Source organism: Homalodisca vitripennis, chromosome X, assembly GCF_021130785.1.
Source record: "Homalodisca vitripennis isolate AUS2020 chromosome X, UT_GWSS_2.1, whole genome shotgun sequence".
Lineage (NCBI taxonomy): Eukaryota > Metazoa > Arthropoda > Insecta > Hemiptera > Cicadellidae > Homalodisca > Homalodisca vitripennis.
This window is the reverse complement of record NC_060215.1, coordinates 71,446,647-71,467,167: the sequence shown is the minus strand read 5'-3', so window position 1 is coordinate 71,467,167 and position 20,521 is coordinate 71,446,647. Positions and strand designations below refer to the sequence as shown.

The 20,521-nt window shown below is 35.4% G+C and overlaps 1 protein-coding gene across 2 annotated transcripts in view; it reads right to left on the bottom strand.

The window, feature by feature from the left end:
- LOC124369178 (F-box/LRR-repeat protein 20) overlaps positions 1–20,521 on the bottom strand; it is a 55,116-nt gene that overhangs the window by 6,183 nt on the left and 28,412 nt on the right. For both annotated transcript variants that reach the window (XM_046826986.1, XM_046826988.1), the window contains exons 7-9: positions 16,351–16,542; positions 10,407–10,508; positions 5,919–6,131 (exon numbers count right to left, since the gene is read on the bottom strand). In XM_046826986.1, coding sequence (XP_046682942.1) covers positions 5,919–6,131; positions 10,407–10,508; positions 16,351–16,542 — 507 coding nt within the window. The remainder of the gene's footprint in view (positions 1–5,918; positions 6,132–10,406; positions 10,509–16,350; positions 16,543–20,521) is intronic.

Genomic DNA, 20,521 nt, shown 5'->3' with positions numbered 1-20,521 from the left:
GTGGTAAGAATCATAGTTCAAGTCAAATGTACCTTCCTGATGCTCATCCTCATGATCTGAAGGAAGGATAATATCATCTGAGTTGTCCTGGCCGGGAAATATTAGATAACCTCCATCCTCAGGGTCCAAATCGTCTACAACTAAATTAGTGAAATGGTTTCTAGATCGGGGTATAATGCAATCTTCAAAGCTTTCATCAACATGACTGTCACTTGAATTATACTCATAATAACTGTACAACAATTTATCAACTTCAGAATGACAAAAGTTTTGACGCTCAAGCATTACACATAATGTAAACAAACAGTCAGAGAACATAGTGTACAAGATGAGCAATCAGTAACAAAACAGACACAAAATATTTTAAAAATCAGGTAAGGTACAGTATGAAAATGAAATTATTTATTTGATTGTGACATCTAAAAACTTGTAAGACATACCCACGATATCTAGCAGAAATATCATGAACAGTGTAATTTCAAATGCCGACCATGTAACCAGCACATGCCTCGGGAGTTCAGTCCCGGCTGAGCACCACGTAATCAGTGCATGTGTCTACCTCAATGGGTTAAGGGATAATATCACATTTTATTCATCCTCTATAAGCACACATAACAGATAAATATATATTCTTGAATAAGTAGACAACAATTTTGTTTACATTTTTGTACTCTAAAAGCAAACACAGTCTAACATTCTAAAACTGCCCTTCTACTCCATGATGAACTCAGTCCAATATTACTTCTTATTTTATCATTCCAAATTTAAATTTTGTTCATACTGATATTCTTATATTATATAAATCTATTAAAATTATTTTCAGTTCAGCTACACTGTATAACATATTGTGCAGTGAATCTTGTTTGTCTATGCAAGCCTATATTAGACCATTGGTTAGAGGTGCGACCACTAGATATTATAAAAATAGTAAATAGGCTAAAGAACTCTAGAAGCCCGGATATCTATGGTGTTCCTTGCTTTGTTTTGAAAGCGGTGATCCATGAAGTAGCAAACCCTCTATCAGTAGTAATAAACAAGTGTCTTAGTCGAGGTATCTTTCCAGATGCTTTGAAGATTGCACGCACAGTCCCCATCTACAAGAAAGGAAATCCTGAGGAACTGGCGAATTACAGGCCAGTTTCAGTTCTGCCAGTGGTGTCTAAGGTCATGGAGTCAATAATGAAAAAACAGTTGGTTGATTTTTTTGAGTCCAACAATCTGCTCAGCAACACCCAACATGGCTTCAGAAGTGGACGTTCTACAACCACTGCCTTATTATCCATAGCATCAAAGATAATGGAAGCTTTCGAGGCTGGCGAATCAATGGCTCTTGCGCTCTGTGATCTGAGCCGAGCATTCGATTGTGTGCCGCATAAGATACTACTTAGCAAGCTAAATTCCTATGGGATCGAAGGAACAGTTCACAAAACTATTTCCAGCTATCTCGAAAATAGACAACAGAGGGTATCGCTTGGTGGGGCTACTTCAGGAAGTAGAGAAGTCATGCATGGAGTGCCACAAGGTTCCATCCTGGGACCTTTGCTCTTCTTAATTCTTGTGAATGATTTAAGACTGGGAGGCAGGGCAGTGCTGTTTGCAGATGACACTACGCTCCTGTCCAGAGGAAAGCTGATACACTCCGTGCTTCAGGAAGCCGAGGACTTGTTAGCAGATGCCAAGAGGTGGTTCACCACAAACAAACTAAAATTAAACGAAGAAAAAACACAACTGATATTCTGTACTCTAAAAAATGGAGATGTCATAGAGGACTGTGATGAGGCCGTTAAATTACTCGGTTTCTGGCTGGACCCGAAGTTAAATTGGAATTGCCACATAGACAAAGTCTGCACAAAACTCTCCAGGGTTATCTTCTTGCTGAGAAAACTGAGAAACGTGGTACCAGAGCGGTGCCTGGTAACGGTGTACCACGCACTTTTTCACAGCCACCTAGCCTATGGTATTCTGCTCTGGGGCCATGCATCAGCATGCAGCAGAATACTTGTTCTCCAAAAGAAGGCGCTACGCATCATTACATCTTCAGACCATCTGGAGCATTGTAGGCCTATTTTCAAACGCCTCAGGGTATTAACGGTTCAAGGCCAATATGTAATGAACTCGCTTATATACGTAAAGGAGAATGAATCTCTGTTTGGGAGAAGACAAGATGTCCATGGCTACAACACCCGCCATGCAAAAGACCTAAACACCCTAAAATGTAGACTTTCAAAATCGTTGAACAGTTTTCCAATAGCAGCGGTCAAACTATACAACAGCCTACCGGAAAGCATCAGAAATATGAACACTATTAAGTTCAAGGAAGCCATATGGTCCAGACTTACAAGTAGGCCTATCTATGCACTCAAGGAACTTGAAGATGACCCACTGTTCTAGTCCTGCCACCATAAACCTTTGTAAATAGTGTATATAGTTTTAAATACTTGACAAAATTGTTCTGAACAAATTGCAAACAGTTTTTAAACAAAATTGACACAGTCTATCTGGTTTTATCAGTCAAAGACGAAGACATCAAGTATCAAGTATCAAGTAAGTAAGTATGATAAAAGCAGACAAGTCATATTTATCTGATACGTAAATATTACAAATTTGTCACAAATATAATACAGTTTATTTATTAGAATAAAAAGTTTATTAACATTTCAAAACTAATAAAACTATAATATTTTATTCAACAGATGATTGTACTTCATAATAATGGCAGTACGCTTTAATGGAAAATTATGAAATACCATAACCACCTTATATGATTTTAAATATTTTAGATGCCTAAATCAACCCCTAGATATGTCATCATGACACTCAGTGTCAATGTTTACAATGGATAGAAGATTTTTCATAACAATACCAATTTACTGAATGGAAAGGGCTCTTACTTCTATACCAATCAGTAGAGGAGGTTCTATAACATAAAATACAAAAATTTCAGCCACAAATATCTGCTGTTTTAATTTTAGCTGCTTTAATTGCCTCATTATAACATTACATTGTTGTGTTGTGATCATAATATCCTTATCCTTTTGTAGGATTTAGTTTTTTTTTTTATCATATCTAAAATAGGTATAACATACAGTTTGTGCCATCCTTTTCTGTACACCTTGTTTATACAGTCTGAGTTAAAAGTATGGATACATTCTGTTTAGTTTTTGATGGATAAAGATAGAAAGATTGAACTCAGAACACCTTTCTAGGAAATAGAAGTCAACTTTTTAGTCACTGTTACAACTTTGTCCATTTCCCAAAATGGGATTTTGGGGGCGGCTCAAAATGTTTCAATGTAAAGACCCATTTATTGACACCTCATTTGAAAGGTCTAGATAAAAGAAGAACAGTGAAAACAAAAGCAAACCATTTCCCCAAAGTGGACTTTTTGGGGGACCTGTAATATAAAGTTACAGTAGCACTAGTAATTACAATTACATTAAGCAATAAAACAGCTAAAATTTACTAACCTGTGTTTTTTACATCAGACCTTCAAACTGCTGTGCCAGTACCTGTTGTAGAAACTTTAAATGGCACGCTGTGTGGATTCACACGGGATTTTTTAAATCTCTGCTACTATTCTGTCCCTAAGATCATTAATGCACTGGGGTTTTGTTTTATAGACATTGTCTTTAATATGACCCCACACAAAGTAGTCAAGTGGAGATAGATCTGGCGATCTTGGTGGCCACTCGATATTACCTCTTCTGCCTATCCAGGGAATTGGAAAAAATATTATTAAATACTCATATTTAAACAACTTGCTGGCCATAGTGTGGAGTTGCTCCATCCTGCTGGAACCAAACTTCATTACAGTTGTTGGTTGCTACTTGGATAGCTGGATAAACCTGATTTTGTAACATGTCCTGGTATACCTCGGCATTACGGTTTCCATCAATAAAAAAGGGCCCAACAAACTGATTCTTCACAATGCCAAGCCAAACATTTAACTTTTCGGGGAGCTAGGTATGTTGCTCTCTCATCCAATGAGGGTTAACATCAGCCCAACAACAAACATTGTGTCTGTTAAAGTTACCGTTTAATGTGAAAGTTGCTTCGTCTGAGAAAGCAATGTTGCTTAATCTAATTTTATTTTAATCAATGTTTTGCATCATTATTTCCCAAAATTCTACTCGACAATCTAAATTGTCCTCACTTAGCTCATGAACTAAACGAATTTTGTACGCTTTATAACCACTGTCATGTAAAACTTTACAAACTGATGTTTGAGATATAACTAATATTTGAGAAACGTTTCTTGTAGTCATGAGGATCTTCTACAACAGAATGTAAAACGTCAAGTGACTATGCTTATTTTGTAGCCGGTTTGGTCATTCAGGTTTGAACCAGTCTTTTAACACTGCCTGTTTCCTGAAAACATTTTGGATTGTTTCTTGAACTCCTGATTTAGATACAGAATTTCGATTGGGATGTGTCATTAAATAAATTCCTTAGCTCATCATAAGATCTCACCCGGTTTCGATAGCCTTGCATCATCAGGGTCATAATACGCTCTTGTTCACTTAAACAATCCATTTCAATGTAAAGTATCACAAAAACACATCTTAACTTTATTAATTCCAACCAGAAACTGAACATGATATGGGATTTCCTCAAAACAGATAAGATAAGGGAGGCCTGCACTACAGCAGGTAATAACTGTAAAACAGGTTTGAGTTTATAAGAAAGTGGTTGTCTATTGAAGTTATTTACTTTCTGAATGTGGATGTTTATGTTTTGCCTCAATTAATTTGTAATTAATTTCAATGAGCTGCCATTTTGTACTGGGTTGATATAGAAAGCTCTACTTTTCCAGTTTTATCAAGACCTTTTAAATAGGTATTTACATTTACAAATATTGAGCCCCCTCCCCCCCCCCCCTAAAATCCAGTTTTGAGGAAATGGGCAAAGTTGTAACAGTGACTAAATGTGCACTTCTATTTCCTAGAAAGGTGTCCCGAGTTCCATCCCTCCATCTTTATCCATCAAAAACTAAACAGAGTATATCCATACTTTTAACTCACACTGTATATTGTTCAATAAAGAGTTTGATTTAATTTAATTTAATTGATTTGCTTCATTACAACACTGCAGCATGTATTCGTGTTTATTGACATACATTGTTTATGAAAAACTGTAAATATACAACTTAACTAACAAATTATTATAATTGATTACAATTCATATTTTCTTTAATTATGTTCATGCATCGCCGCAAACCATCATGTCTATTCGTTGACGACAGCTAAACACAGTATTTACATTTTCGATCGTTAAACTTGTTTTTGTTGGAGTTTATGCAGGAAAAAGCATAGATAGGTAACTAAGTTAACAAATACTCGTAGTTTTGATAGTAATATTTTGCTTGCTCTTTTTATTTTCTATATTTATAATCCTGCAATGCCGCACATTTACTGCATTTATGCGCGGATGTCAGCAGCTCAGTGGCAAACAATAGACGATCACTAATTTTGGTTTCCTACGAAATTTGTGTAGTTGTACATTTTCTCTTTAGAAGGTAAAGGACATGACTTAGTTTTTTAAAATATAGCTATCTCACTGAACCTCTGCAAATCCCTTTAAAATAGTTGTGTTCTTGGATATAGATTACTTTTTGCAATATTGGTTTAAACCTTCAAAGGTTTAAGAAAGGCAGAAATTGATATGATTTAATTAAATCAAACTTAGCAAAAGAAAATTATTAAAATTTTAAACTTGAGATTTAGGAATTTTATTTTAAGATTCAGAATTGGATTAGATTAAAATATTATCGATCCGACCACTACTACTGTATAGAACAGAGAAGTGCCAGGAAATCAATTTTATTCAAATTTCTTATGGACCATCAGGCAAGCCAAGCCTTTTATTTTGGCCAATATTAATGGCAATTATATATATAATAAATATAAGCTGAAACTCACTCTAAGCCTTCTGATGCCAACTCGTGTTATGAGCTGACAATCATAGAGCTCAATACGCTGCAAGTTGTGGCAGGAGATGAGATGCTCGAGGGAAGCATCAGTGATTAGAGGACAGTTATCCAGTTCCAGGACTGTCAGGTGTTCTGCAGCACAGGGCGAGGTACCCAGGTGACGGATGCCTTCGTCCGTAATCAGTTCGCAATGAGACAATGACTAAAAATAACAAAATTCACATGTATTCGTATTATTTCCAAACTTTTAAACTCACAGGTCATATTTAATATGAACTTTTAAGATATTTTAAAGGAATTAAACATAAGAGCTGTTTAGAATTACTTATTACATGATGACTCTGAACTCGACCAACACATTTTCCGTATTTCAGGGATCTGTTAAGTTATTGGTTTATGGTTGGGGATTTTAAGTTCAAACAGTTGAGAAAAACAGCTAAGAAACATATAATTAATAATAAGTTTTTTTATTTATCTTTACCAGCATACTGTATACCAAAGATGCTGGTAAACCTCTATAATAATAAATGTATGTACACATATAATTTGTTATTTCTTTATAATGTTATAAATTTATTTGCTTTTAACTGAACCACATTGCTGAAGCACAATTTGTATCCCTATAGTCTAGAGCTACAATGGTGAATCATTGATAAATGTTTACTTTGCAAACAATTTCACAACAAATGCAAATATCCCAGAACAGTAAACTTAAATCATATAGAAGAGCCTTAGTATTAAAACCCCAACAGAATTAAAATATTTTGTAGCCTAAAAAGCGTATTCTGGCAAATTTGCTGTTTTAAATAATACATCCCAAGGAATGACAAGGAAAAACTTAATAATTTTCTCATATCTCCGATATATTGGTATTGGAATGGTCTCTAAAACCTAATGCCACATTCCGGAAAATAAAACTCTTTTAAGTTGAAAAAATTAAAAATCAGGTGGGAGTTATCACCTTTATATTAAGATGGGATAGTACATATTTATGTTTGTTATATTTAAAATATTTATAAGTTTTTAAATTACATTACATATGAAGTTAGCATAGTGAATGTTTCATTAAAAATTATAAAACACACTTAACACCTTCACTGCTGGTGTAGTGAGACCAACCATAAGGCGTCTACCGCAGTCAACGTGGTTATTACACTAAATGTATTCTCTTCTTGAATCCAAATATATTATGCTTTATTAAATCAAAGAATCTTCACTCACATAAAAAATTTCATTAATTTTTTAAGCTTTCAAAAATATTTCCAACCCATTCTACTTGAAAATGGTAAAAGGGACTATGTTCCTTAAAACTGAATAAAAACTGCCAATGTTATGACAATAAATTAAAGTCAGCATTCAAATTGAATTCCTACTTTCTTAAATTTATTCATCCTGATACCGTTTATTAACATTTGAAATCAAAAACAGTAACATTTAACATTCTTTGATAATCATTCTAGAAATTGTATTCAAATAGTTATCAGTCTTTAAAATAATGTCCAGTGTTACAGTATTATGAACAGCTGATTGTAATGACAGATAATTACTATTGTAAAAATAGATATAAAAACAAATTAAGGTAATTATTTATTTATTAATAGTGGTAAAGTCATAATTTTTTATTGGAATGATACAATTAACCATATAAACACATAATATTTATTACAAATAACCTTTGTGTTAACTTTGAAACATTTAGGCTTAATTTACTACAGCTAAAAAAAAAATGAAAAATGACTTTATTAGAGACGAAGTTAGGACTATAAAGTCCTCTCTATCACTTAACCTCATAAAAATTAAACTAACATATATATGTATACATTTATAACTAAAACTTAGTCTATTTATTTATATTACATATTAAATGAATCTTAAAATCAAAACAATCATCAATAATTAAGTATGTTGGTAAGTCCTTGTTGAAGCCTTTAGTTCATTTAATTAACTCGTCGCTTATAACTGGAAATTTCCCTGAAGTTTTAAAAGTGTCTAGAGTAATACCAATTTTTAAGAAGGGAGAAAAATTTAAAATGAATAATTATCGTCCGGTATCGGTTTTACCTTCTTTGTCAAAAATTTATGAGCGAGTTATGTACAGTCGATTAGTAGATCATCTAAAAAACAATGATTTATTTGATAGGCAGCAGCATGGATTCCGTAAAGGTAAATCCATTACTTCAGCTCTGCTAGAATTTACGGAAACTATAATAGATTCTATAGACAAGGGGGGGACAAGTCCATAGGGGTTTTCATGGACCTGTCAAAAGCATTTGACAGTATTTCTCACCAAGTCCTTCTTGACAAACTTAAAGTCATGGGTTTATCAAACCTTTCTCTAAACTGGTTTAGATCATACCTCTCGGACAGATCCCAGTATGTTGAGATTACGTCAAAACAAAATACTCTAGTAGTAAAACATAAATCTAGCACACTAAAAATCAAGCATGGAGTACCTCAGGGTTCTATTTTGGGACCATTGCTGTTTTTATGCTACATCCAAGGAATGCCCTCAATCTTAAACAACATTAATGGTACAAAAAGTAATTTGATCTTATATGCTGATGATTCTAACTTAATTGTGACTGCTAAAACTTATGAAAATCTGGAAATAGCCTGTAAAGAACAATTAAAAACCATTCAAACTTATTTTCAAAGAAATAGTCTATTTTTAAATGGCTGCAAGACTAATCAAATGATATTTTCCACTGTACAAAGTAAAGATATTTTAGAAATACCAATTTCAGTTAAACAAACTAAAATTGAAAAAAATTAATAGTATCAAATTCTTAGGACTTAATGTGGACAATAATCTTAGCTGGGATGGTCACATAAAATATTTAGCGAGCAAAATTTCATCAGGGCTCTACATCTTGAGGCGCATGTCTTTACTGTGTAGCACTGAGACATTAAAGTCAATCTACTATGCACACGTGCATTCTCATTTAGCTTACGGGTTGGCCATTTATGGTGGAACATCTAAAAAAAATCTAGACACAATTTTGATACTTCAAAAAAAAGCACTAAGAACAATTCTAAATTTAGAAGAGAGAATCTCGGTAAAAGAAAAATTTTCCACTTTAGAAATCCCAACAATATATGATCAATACATTTTAGAGTGCATTATGTGTGTAGGAAGTAATCTTGACAAACTAGATACGCGTAGTAATATTCATTCTTATCACACTAGACACCGAAACAACCTAGATTTACCCCAACACAAACTTAGTTTCTACAAAAAGAAAGCCACTTATATGGGCATTAAATTTTTAAATCACCTGCCGACAAATATAAAGAGCAAAATCTATGAAAAGGGCTTCCGGTGTTTTTTAAAGAAATATTTGCTGCAACGCCCCTGCTACTCATTGGAAGAGTTTTTTTTCCTAAATCCCAATAAAATATTTATATTTGAGATGCTTTTTGGTAAAATAATAGGACTTAGTATAATCTTAACTCAGAAATGTCATTTTTTATTTATTTGATTTAAAATAGGCTAACTAAATTGTAGTTTAGGTTAAATACATAATTTATGTACTATTCTACATATATGACACTATTCTTGTATGTATGTACAAACTGAATAAAGAATTGAGAATTGAATTGAATTGAATGTAACTATATACAAATTTACAATAATATCGCAAGACACACACTCGCATTCATTCAACTGTCATAACATTCTTCTATGAAATTAAAAACGTGTTGATGTGATGTTAAAAATACATTTTTACGTAAACACTATCAAAGCATGAACAAATTTTTAATGAAAAACTTGTTTGGTTTATAAAGATGAAAAAATTAGATGCCAAGCATCTTATATACTTGAATGTCTCCTGTATTTTTTGTGTAATTTTTTTAAGTCAGCCCTGGCAGGTTAGAACTATATACAATAATCCTTACAAACATGTAAAAATCATTTCAGTATATTTTGTTAAAACTTAAAGATAAATATATTTTTATTCTTAAAAATTAAAATCTTGAGATGTGAAATTTTGAATTTTTATAAATTTGGGCTTGGATACATGAGAATATTTTGAGAAAAGAAGTATGGTGTAATATGTACAGTCTTACATTTGACAGTTTTTCATCCCCTTTTTATAATGAAAAAGGATAGTTAAGTTCCATATTCACGTTGTTTAGCTTACAAGGATTATTAAAATAACGTATAACATTACATATCGAACACAAAAAACCACACATACATGAAAACTCAAGAATCGAATCTCAGATCTTTCAGATATTGGCACACGCTGTACTTAACATTCTGTATAATGGATCAGCTACTAAGAATACTGTTCAGTCAGAAAACACAGGAATACATGGACTTCAAAGTTAAAAAGAATGGGTACCCTAAATTTATAAATGAACTTACCTTGAAAGTCCACATATTAGTACAATTTACATGGCATAGATAATAACTAAATTAAACATACTGTTACATAATATATTGTCAGCTCTCCAAAAGAATAAATAAACATACCAGCTTCTCCAAACGAGGACATCCCATGGCCAGGTGTATGAGTGTGGTGTCTGTAATCAGTACACATTCCTCCAGGTCCATCTTCTCCAGCAGCCTACAGTTCTGTAAGGAGACATCATTCTCATTTGTACCAGTGCTTACAAATATAGCTAATCAAATCACAAGTAATAAATCAGGAATGAGAAACAGGACACAAACCTCTACTTGTCAATATTTCATAAAGATATACCACATCCTACAATATTGTAACAATGCATTTTTAAATGTTTTGTTTCAACAAGATAAACCCTTTCATATAAAACTGCTGTTATGGCTATTGTAAAGTAGAGGTTTTGCAGTTGTTTAGTACAAATATTGTAAAATACTACTAATTATACTAAACTTTATTGCTAAATGGTACCAATATTATGGATAAAAATGAAAAGAAAACTTCTTTATTTACACAGACAAGGTTAGGACCACATGGTTTCTTACATTTAAGCAGCAGAAATAAAACAATTAACCCTTTAAATGCTGAGTTTTCAAAGGTGTTGTTAAAGGCTACTACCAAGCTTATTTGCCATGCACAGAGCTGCTCCACAGCCAGTGCAAATTTAGCTTGTTTCTTGCCCAACATGGTCAACTTTAAAGATATCTTCATTTATGAAATTGCCGTCAGATTCATTACGTCAGGTCATGGTTGATAAATTGAATTCGCATTGCCATCATTCTCAAGTTACACTGCTGAATGCCTAATTCAAAACGATGTATGCGGACAAATCTAAAACTGATAAAATGTCTTTATCATTATTACAACTAATTCCTGCCATACCGAGGGAACTACAATCAAAATATAAAATGAAACAAACATACAGTAGCAACTGGAAAAAACTAAAAAACAATAACATTCTATTTTTAATGTCCACGTAAAACATCACCATGTGCTTTTGTGATAGTTCCTTAGTTGACTGTCAGAGTGTAGTAGCAATTAAACCAGCAAATAATACTTTTTTAAATGTTGTATTTTATTAGTTCAAAACACTAAGAACTAATCATCAGACATACTATTATCACCCGATTACATTTTAATTACCTTACAGTTGAACCTGGTAAATATTCCATCCTACTGTAATGAGTTTTTAAAATAACAAAATATGCTTGATCATTTTTGTTTTGCTTTTATGCTAATATACTAACTTTTAGATTACTTAAATAATTACGAGATGCTTAACCCTTACTCACCAACTTCAAAAACATAGCCAAATGCCACCATATTCCAGAAATATTTCAAAAGATTTTCATACTGTCAGTTTTATTTTTGATTCCTTGGGGGGTATTAATATGAAAAACATAAAAATGTTCTGATGTAAATATTTTGTAAGCTTATGCAATATGAAAATAAATAATCATTATTCTAAAAGAATGCTTTTTAAAATATGTGAAATTCAATACAAATTTAGTCATAGAAGAAAGAAAGAAAGAAAGAAATACATTTATTTCCAGCCATAAGCAATACATTGAACATCCATAGTAACTATGTATAGAAATGAGATCCTCGCATGGGTCGTAACCTGTGCGCGAGAATCGAGAGAATCGAAGATACTCCTAGAGAATTAGATATTAAGAATTTAAAATTCTTGTACCTTGGTATTATAATTAATGAATTGAAACTATAAAAACAATTAGAATAACGTATCATTTGCTTGGTGGCAGACAAACGACTCACAAACATACGAGGCGATTAAGCAACTGATAAACGTGACATATTTATATGCGTCTTCCACATCACAGGCAACACGAGAACTGGTGGCCATTCTTTTTTTTTCCGAGGGAAAAGGACAGTTTGTCCCCGCGCTTAGTCCTAAAAGGACCTTTGCGCCTCCCTTACTTTAATTTTGTGCCTTCAAAGTCCGAGGCTTTTGCAAAAACCAATCAGATTTAAGGGCTCATGTTCTCTAATGTCCTTGGGACTCCTTTTGTAGGGTAGGCCTCCTTTTTAATCCATTTCTCCCTACTTCCGATAGAGACCATATATGGTTTGTCAAAGGAGTATTTCTTAACCATTGCGTCTGACACTTTGGTTAGCATTTCAGCCTCAGGAAATTTTTGCAATATTTTCATGTGGCCTTCTAAGGAGGTAGCATTTATTACCTTTGTTCCTAGAAGCTTCATTGCACTTATAGCGGCTGTTCTCACCACCTCCTGCCCCAGAGGAGTGTATCCCAGGACCGCTTCAATTGCTAGTGTTGGGCAGGAGCTCATCGCTCCCGTGATGCTTAACCCTTTAAGCGTCATGAAAAATTGGACCTGATCTTTGATTAAGTTTTAAATTTCCAATGTGTAAAGTTAAATTTATTTTTGTTTCTGTATGTCAAAATAGAGTTATTTAACGGTAAATAAAATTTGTTTAGCCCTTTTTGGATTTGCTAGGCTAATTTTTAACTTTTGAGAATATCGTAGAATAGCAGTATAGTTGTCACTAATTTCTTTATCATTTATTCAGTAAGTAGGGGAATGAAACACAGTTTTACAGATAAACATACACTATATTACAAACTAATAAAATTAGAAAAATACAAAAGTAGACAAAGAATGTTTATTTGGTGGCAGGCAGTCACAACTGGCATTCCGCGCGTCTCCCGCAAGCCACTGTTATCGAATGAACTTTGAACCTTCTTATCGCTCTGCAACCTGCAGGACGGCCTTGCGGGGCTTGAATTATATGTTTCTTGCTTTCTGAGAACATCCTTATGACCGTAATAAAACATGAAAGAGTTTGGGGTTGACCAAGTAATTGCTCAGAATTACCAAATCTTCAAATTCCGAATCGTCTGGATTCACAATTGCACACGAATAATGGTAAAAAACACCTAATAAACACTGGACACTGCTGTATATAATATTAATAATTTACTTTAAAAAGAATAGGACACAACAGTAAAATTAGCGATAACCGAAATACATGTGCGTGTACCGGACGCTTCTCACTAACTGGCTAGATGCCTTGATGGGAGCTCCCATCAATGACTTTGTGAATGGCGCGGGGTCACGCCCGCTAAACAGTGTTTGGCTAATTAGAAGCCACTGCCACTCCCATTGTAATAGAATTCGAGGCAGGGCAACCCGTCTGTATGTCGCATGACTACTAGAACCATCTAGCGGCAAAATATTCAACTAACATAGCAGTAAGAAAATAAAGAATGCAAAAACGCGGATCCGCGTCTATAACGCTGGAAAGGATAAGCAAGCTAGCCTTTAAAGACTCTGTAGCATTTTAAGAGCTGTTGTTTGTTCTACTTTCGGCCACCACACTAAGGCAGCATATGTGACCATTGGTTTCGTTTTATTATGGTTTCGTAAATCCAATATATCATTCTGGTTTTCAGTCCCCATTTAAATCCAAAAAGTCTCTCACAGGTTCCAAGAGCGATTGTCACTTTGGATATTCTGTTTTCAATATGGGAGTTCCAAGTGAGCTTCTCATCCAGGATTAATCCCACGTATTTCACTTCTTTTGTTTGGTTTATGCCAATCCTTTCCAGGACAGGTTGAGTAAGCTGGAACTTTCTCTTCCTGTTAAAGGTTATCATATTTGTTTTAGATGGGTTGATCCATAGACCTTCCCCATGACACCAGTTGCTTATGAGGTTTAGTTCTTTTTGTATTAGGCGTTCCAGCATACCTTTGTTTTTTCCTTTGACCATAAGCACTAGGTCGTCTGCATAATATAGTAGCCTTGTTCCCCTCTTCTCTGCTTTGCTAAGAAGATCATCCACCACCATCGCCCACAGGAGAGGAGACATAACTCCCCCCCTGGGGGCAGCCTTTCTGGGCCGTGATTGCGGCAGATTCGTCTCCGTACTTTGCTTTTACTTGTCTGCTTTTTAGGAGGACTACTATCCATTTGACTACATCTGGGGAAACTCCAAAACGTTCCATCGCAGTCTCCATGGATTGATATGCTACTCGGTCGAAAGCTCCTTCAATGTCCATAAAGACGCTGACTAGGGCTTCCTTTTTTTCGAAGGTGTTCTCCACCTCTCCCACTAAGCTGTGGAGAGCGGTGGTGGTTGATTTACCTTCTATGTAAGCGTGTTGTGTGGGACTTAGTGGGTGATCTGGTAATATTACGTCCCTTATGTGTCTGTTTATTATTTTTTCCATAGTTTTCACCATGAAGGAGGTTAGGCTTATGGGTCTGTACGAGTTGGGTTTAGTCGAATCCATGTCGTTTTTTCGTACAAATACCACTAGTGCTGTCCTCCAGTTCTTTGGTATGTATCCTAAGGCGAAACTACTTCTAAACAGAATGCAAAGAGTATTTAAAAGTATGTCCAGCCCCTCTTGAAGAAGGGCTGGGAAAACTCCATCTGTCCCAGGAGATTTAAATGGCTTAAACGATCTTATAGCCCATTTAATTCTTTCATGTGTAAATAGTCTGTTAGACCGCTGTCTGGCTTTAGCAACCTCCCGGCTGGATCCCCCCCCCCCCCCCCAACGATTAGAGAATAAGTATCCTCATTTCGAGTTCCGGGGAGTGCGTCTCCAGAAGCAGTTCTAAGGTCTTCTTCCTGTTCACTGTTAGGTCACCATTGTCCTTTACTAGGGTCCCCATAGGGTTAGTGCGCTCAGTTTGGAGAGTTTTTTGAAGCCTGGTTACCTCAGGAAGGCTGTTAATGTTTTGACAAAAATTTCTCCAGGTTCTTCTTTTATTCATTCTAAGTTCTTTTTTATATTCATTTTGGGCGTGTAGATAAGGGAGCCAATCGTCTGTCCTTTTTGCCCATTTTAATAGTTTCCTAGTTTTATTTCTTAATGTCTCCAACCTCCCAGTCCACCACGGCACGTCTTTCTTCAGCCTGTTTTGCCTGGGAGGGCAGTTTTTCTCGTAGGCCTTTATTGTTGCTTGTTCTACTATTTGTGCAGACCTTTCTAAGTCAAATTCATTTTTCTAGAAGGGTTCTAATTCTTCCAACTCTTCTACTAGGGACACTCGGTATCCCTTCCATTTGGTAGATTTAGGAACCCTGTGGGTCACGTTTTTTCCCCTATCTCCTCCATGTCGAACCTAATAGGGCAGTGGTCCGATAGTGAGGCCTCCTCTGAGACATGCCACCTTACAATGTTTATGTTTTTGAGTCCTGTGGATAGGGTTATGTCTAGGACTTCTTTCCTAATTCTAGTTATAAAGGTTCGACTTGACCCTCTATTTTCTAATACTAAATCATTACTAAACATAAACTGTAGAAGTTCCTCACCTCTTTGGTTTATGTTTGTGCTTCCCCAATATGTATGGTGAGCATTGCAGTCGCAACTGAGAATGAGGGCCGAACCTCTATCTCTGCAATAGTCTGTGATAGTGTATATCTCTTTTGGTGGGCAGCTTGTGGCCATTCTTATGAGACTATCTGTTGTTTGTTATATGCATTAACAACTATAATAAAAAGTGTTTTTAGCCCACACATTCAAATTGAACATACTTTGCTATTTCAGTATTGAACTACACAACAGTTATAGCGTATGCTATCACATATCAAACATATGTCAGATCCGCTTCTATCGGTGTCAACTTCCAAAAGGTTTAAATCTTCATTATACTATCTCAAATTACAAAACAGTACATTTACCTTAAGATTTTAAATAATCCTATAAAGTAGGTATTGGTTGATTGTATATTATGTGCTTAATATATGTTATTAAATTAGCTTATATATATTTAGAAAATCTATTGCTATGAATCAGACGTTTTTCCATTAGTTATAAAGAAATTAATATTACTAATTTTATTTGTATTAATTCATAATTCGTTGACATAATTTTGAGGTTTTCAGAAGGAAGAGTTGATAAAAAATTGTTGACCCATGCTTTAGAAAGTTCTATTTTCGTAAAGACGTTCAAACTGCTCTCCTCTTTGACATTGTGACTTGGTCAGTTTAGTTGATCAAGATATATTAGTTTAGCTTACACGAGCAAGAGCTTGGAAGCCTGTGTCGGTGAATTGCGAGCAGCCGGCCACCTCAAGCGTACTGAGCTGGTGACTGTACTGAGCCAGAACTATGAGTGACGTGTCAGTCAAGTGTGAGCAGCCAGACAGACACACATAATGCAGCTGTGGACAACTTTCAGCCAGGCATGTCACCGATTTGTCCTCTATATTCTGCACAAAAGATAGTAGCTTTAAACTAAAATGGTATAAAAATTAATTTTGGGAGGAGGGGGATAAAAGGATGTTAAAAACATTCAAATATAGCGCATACTATCATCTATTATATACAGGTATTAAGTATTATACATGTGTATACGTGAAAGCATAATTATGTATTCCCTTAATCAAATGAAATTCAAAACAAAACTGTCTGCTGGTGAAATCATGCTTACAGAATTATGAAATTAGCATCAGTAACTTTTGTGACTATTTCAAAGATCAATGTACCATGTTACAGCTAGTATTACAGTGATAAGCTCATAAACAAAACAAGACCTTCCATTCAAATGAAACATTGTGGTATCTTGACCAATCATGTGATTTTGCTTCCTGAGAATGTTGACCAAACACAGCACAACACTCAAGAATAACTTCAAGAACTGGAGTGGGATATAATCCCACTTCCCCTACAGCTTTGACCTCATCTCCATCAGACTTCCATTTGTTTGGACCTCTTCCTCTTATTCCAAGATACGGATGAAATTAGATCACGGATTCTTTCCGTTTACCAACGATTTTGACTTCAAAGACCTATTATGTACTCCGGAAGGATGAAATTAAGTTGTAGCAGTTTACAGCTTCAGCAATCATATAAACATTTGAAAACGATTGACCAAATCTTCCTAAAGAACCTTGCCATCTTGTGCAAAGTGTCAAAGATGACAAAACAGTCAGAAATCAGTAACTCTTTACTACAAAATTTCTTAGAGAAATGTATAGCGTCAGTTTACAGTGGATACAATTCAAATTGTATACAAAAATAATGTCACTCTTGAATGTCTTTCCAGTGCACATATTCATCTAGGGTGCAGAAAGGTCTTAATATCAGCCAGTCATTCAGCGATGCCTTCAGCTTCATTCCTTTAAGAGCTTTTAGTTCTTGTGGTAGTATGCTGTACAGCTTCTTGCCAGCATATGACGGTTTTCTTTCATAAAGTATAAGATGGTGGGCTGGTAGTGGGTAGTTTGCAGGATGTCGGGTGTAGTAGTCGTGGTGGTCAGCAGCTCGAGGTAGGTTCTTCCCATCAACATACAGTATAAGCTCCCAAATATAGAGGGCAATCACTGTCATGATTTTTAGGTTCTTAAAGGCTTCTTTACAGGTGTCTCTGGGGCCCAGGCAGTTAAGAATCCTTATAGCTTTTTCCTGAGCCGCAGTAGTCGTTGTAGGTTCTCTTGAGTTGTTCCTCCCTAGGCGGCTATCCCGTATCGAATATGGGTTTCAAATATTGCAAAGTAAGTAGTCTCTGCAGTTGGGGTGTTACTAATTGTTTTTATTTGCTTTAAGATATAAAGACTGGTATTTAATTCCTTACATAGCTTGTCACTATGTTGTGTCCATGACATTTTTTCATCGATTATCACTCCCAGAAATTTGGTGTGTGGCTTTACATCAACATCTGGTAGGGCTGGTACCTGGTTTCGCTTTCTACCAAATGCTAGCTGGTTAGTCTTAGACATATTAACTACCAAATCGTTGTAGTGGCTATGAGCGTACCGCCAGCTGTTCAGTAGAGTTTTCTGAAGAGAGAAGGGTTGTATCATCTGCATATGACAGTATGAGCGTATGACAGAGACTGTCCAAATATTGAGGCATGTCATTTGCAAATAATATAAACAATACAGGGCCAAGGACAGATCCTTGTGGTACACCTCTATTTATAAGGAGTGGTTTCGATCTTACAGTATGGATCTGTCCTCTTTCCGTGTGTCTAACTTCGACCAGTTGGCTGAGTTGTTCCAGGTATCTCTTAAACCAGTTAAGGGCAGTACCTCTAATGCCCAGATTCTCAAGTTTGTTCAAAATGAGAGAGTGGCCAAGGCAATCAAACGTCTAACTGAAATTGAGCATAATGCCTGTAAGTAGCTTTTCTGTCTCTAGATGGTCAATTATAAACTCTGTTAGCTCAATGATTGTAGTAATAGTAGATTGCCCTTTTAAGAAGCCATATTAACTTGCTGTTAGTAGCTTATGTTGTTCACAGTACTCCATCAGTCTTTTTAGCACAACCCGTTCAATCACTTTTGAAAAAGTTGAAAGTAGCAAGATAGGCCTGAAGTTACTTGCTTGCGTTGGACTTCCATTTTTTAACTTAGGATACACCTTGGCTAATTTTAAGGCTGATGGGAATATCCCTGATGTTAAGGACATATTGGTTATAAAAGCCAGAGGTAGTGTAAGTATATTACTGCATTGATTTAATAGCTTGGCAATCTACTCCTGCTGATGTTTTGGGTTTGAAGCTCTTGATTATGCTTTGAATTTCTTTTGTATTTGTGTCCAGGAGGTGTGTGAGATGGCAGTTTACAAGAGGTGCTTGAAATGTATTTTTATTATTGCCATGCTGTCTATTAATGTCAAGTGTATTGTCTGCTATGTTGATAAAGAATTTATTCAAATGTTTTGCAATTATGTTTGGGTTGCTTGTTTCTTTACCATTGATTTCTAGTTTCAGTTCCGATTTCTTCTGATTATCATCACTTCTTTGGGAATTTATTATCTCCCATACAGCTTTAGATTTGTTTTCTGATTTATTTACATACTCTGCTGATGTTTGTTGCCTTAGCATTTTCAGTCGGAGGTCATAATTTTTCTTAACTTTAGCTGCTGCTGTCTTATCTTGGTCATTACCTGTGAGCTAATGTTTACTGAGAGATTTAAGGTATTCCGTCTTGAGATTAATGGCTTCTTTATGTGAAAATGTCTTGTGTTTTGAGGTTTTCTTGAGCTTAATTCTTACCAGCGGACAAGTAGCATCCAAAGCCATTGTAAGCATTGCCGAGAAGCTGTTGTACACATCAGTATTTGAAGCATTGTACATTCCATTCCAGTCTTCATTTTCCAGCAGAGCTCTTAATACACTGATGTTTTCTTCTTTGAAATGTCTCTGCATAATGCTGTTGGAGGAAGTGGTACATCTTTTAAACTGTGCCGTGGTTACCTGGGTTGTATAGTCAGATATACCCGCTTCAATAACTGCTGTTTTCAATTTGTCATGTTTGAGGTTCGTGCATACACAGTCAATAGAGGTCGAGGATTGAGGAGTTATTCTTATGGCAGGAAGCAAAAGTCTAGATAGATTGTGTCTGTTTAGTCTCTCATTTAAAATAAAGTTTAATAAAGTTTAATAAAGGCTGTGTGGCTTTAAGCTGTCTACATTTTATCACCCATCATGATCAAGGAATAGTTTTCTGCCCTTGTTTCTTCTAAAACATTGGAAATTACATCAAGAGCTTCTTCAAGTTTTCCATTGGGTGGCCTGTAGATATCTACAACAAAGAGATGTTCCTTTCCTTGAGAGATTTTTACCATAGCCATTTCACAGGTCAATTCTGCGCAGTAGTGTGTAATATTTACTGGCATAGCACTTCCTTCACATTCCTCCGCTACGTAAATGGCCACCCCCCCCCCCTTTCCTGTGCAAGTCATCCTTCTGTCTATGTTCAGTAAAAATAAGTATATCCGGCTGTGTGGCTTCAAGGAAATGAATTATCCTGTCCGTTTTGTTCTGTATTTCCTGAACATTTTGATGAAGGATTTTTATTACTTTTTTTTGGTTCTGTAGCGCTGTTTCTTGTACCAAGTCTGCTCTAAAAAAACTATGAGAGAAGAAAGCAGTGGAGGGACTTGTGGGTTCGTTCGTGGTTTGTTGATTATTGGAGCTTGAATCTATTTCTAATGTCTCTGTACTGATTTGTCCTACCTCTGTGTGAATGTTTTGGGATGTTCTTTTGTGTGTTTCTGAATTTTTTCACAGTTGACAATGTTTTTTGTAAAAAATTCTTCCAATATCTCATCTTCTTCTAGTTTGTGGGCTGTACAAGGAGGTTGCCTATTGAAAGTAACTGTGGTCATGGTTTCTCTCTGGTATTCCCTATCTTGGCAAGTTTGAGATGCCCGTAGCTGCCCTTGACTCTCTCTAGCCAGCAC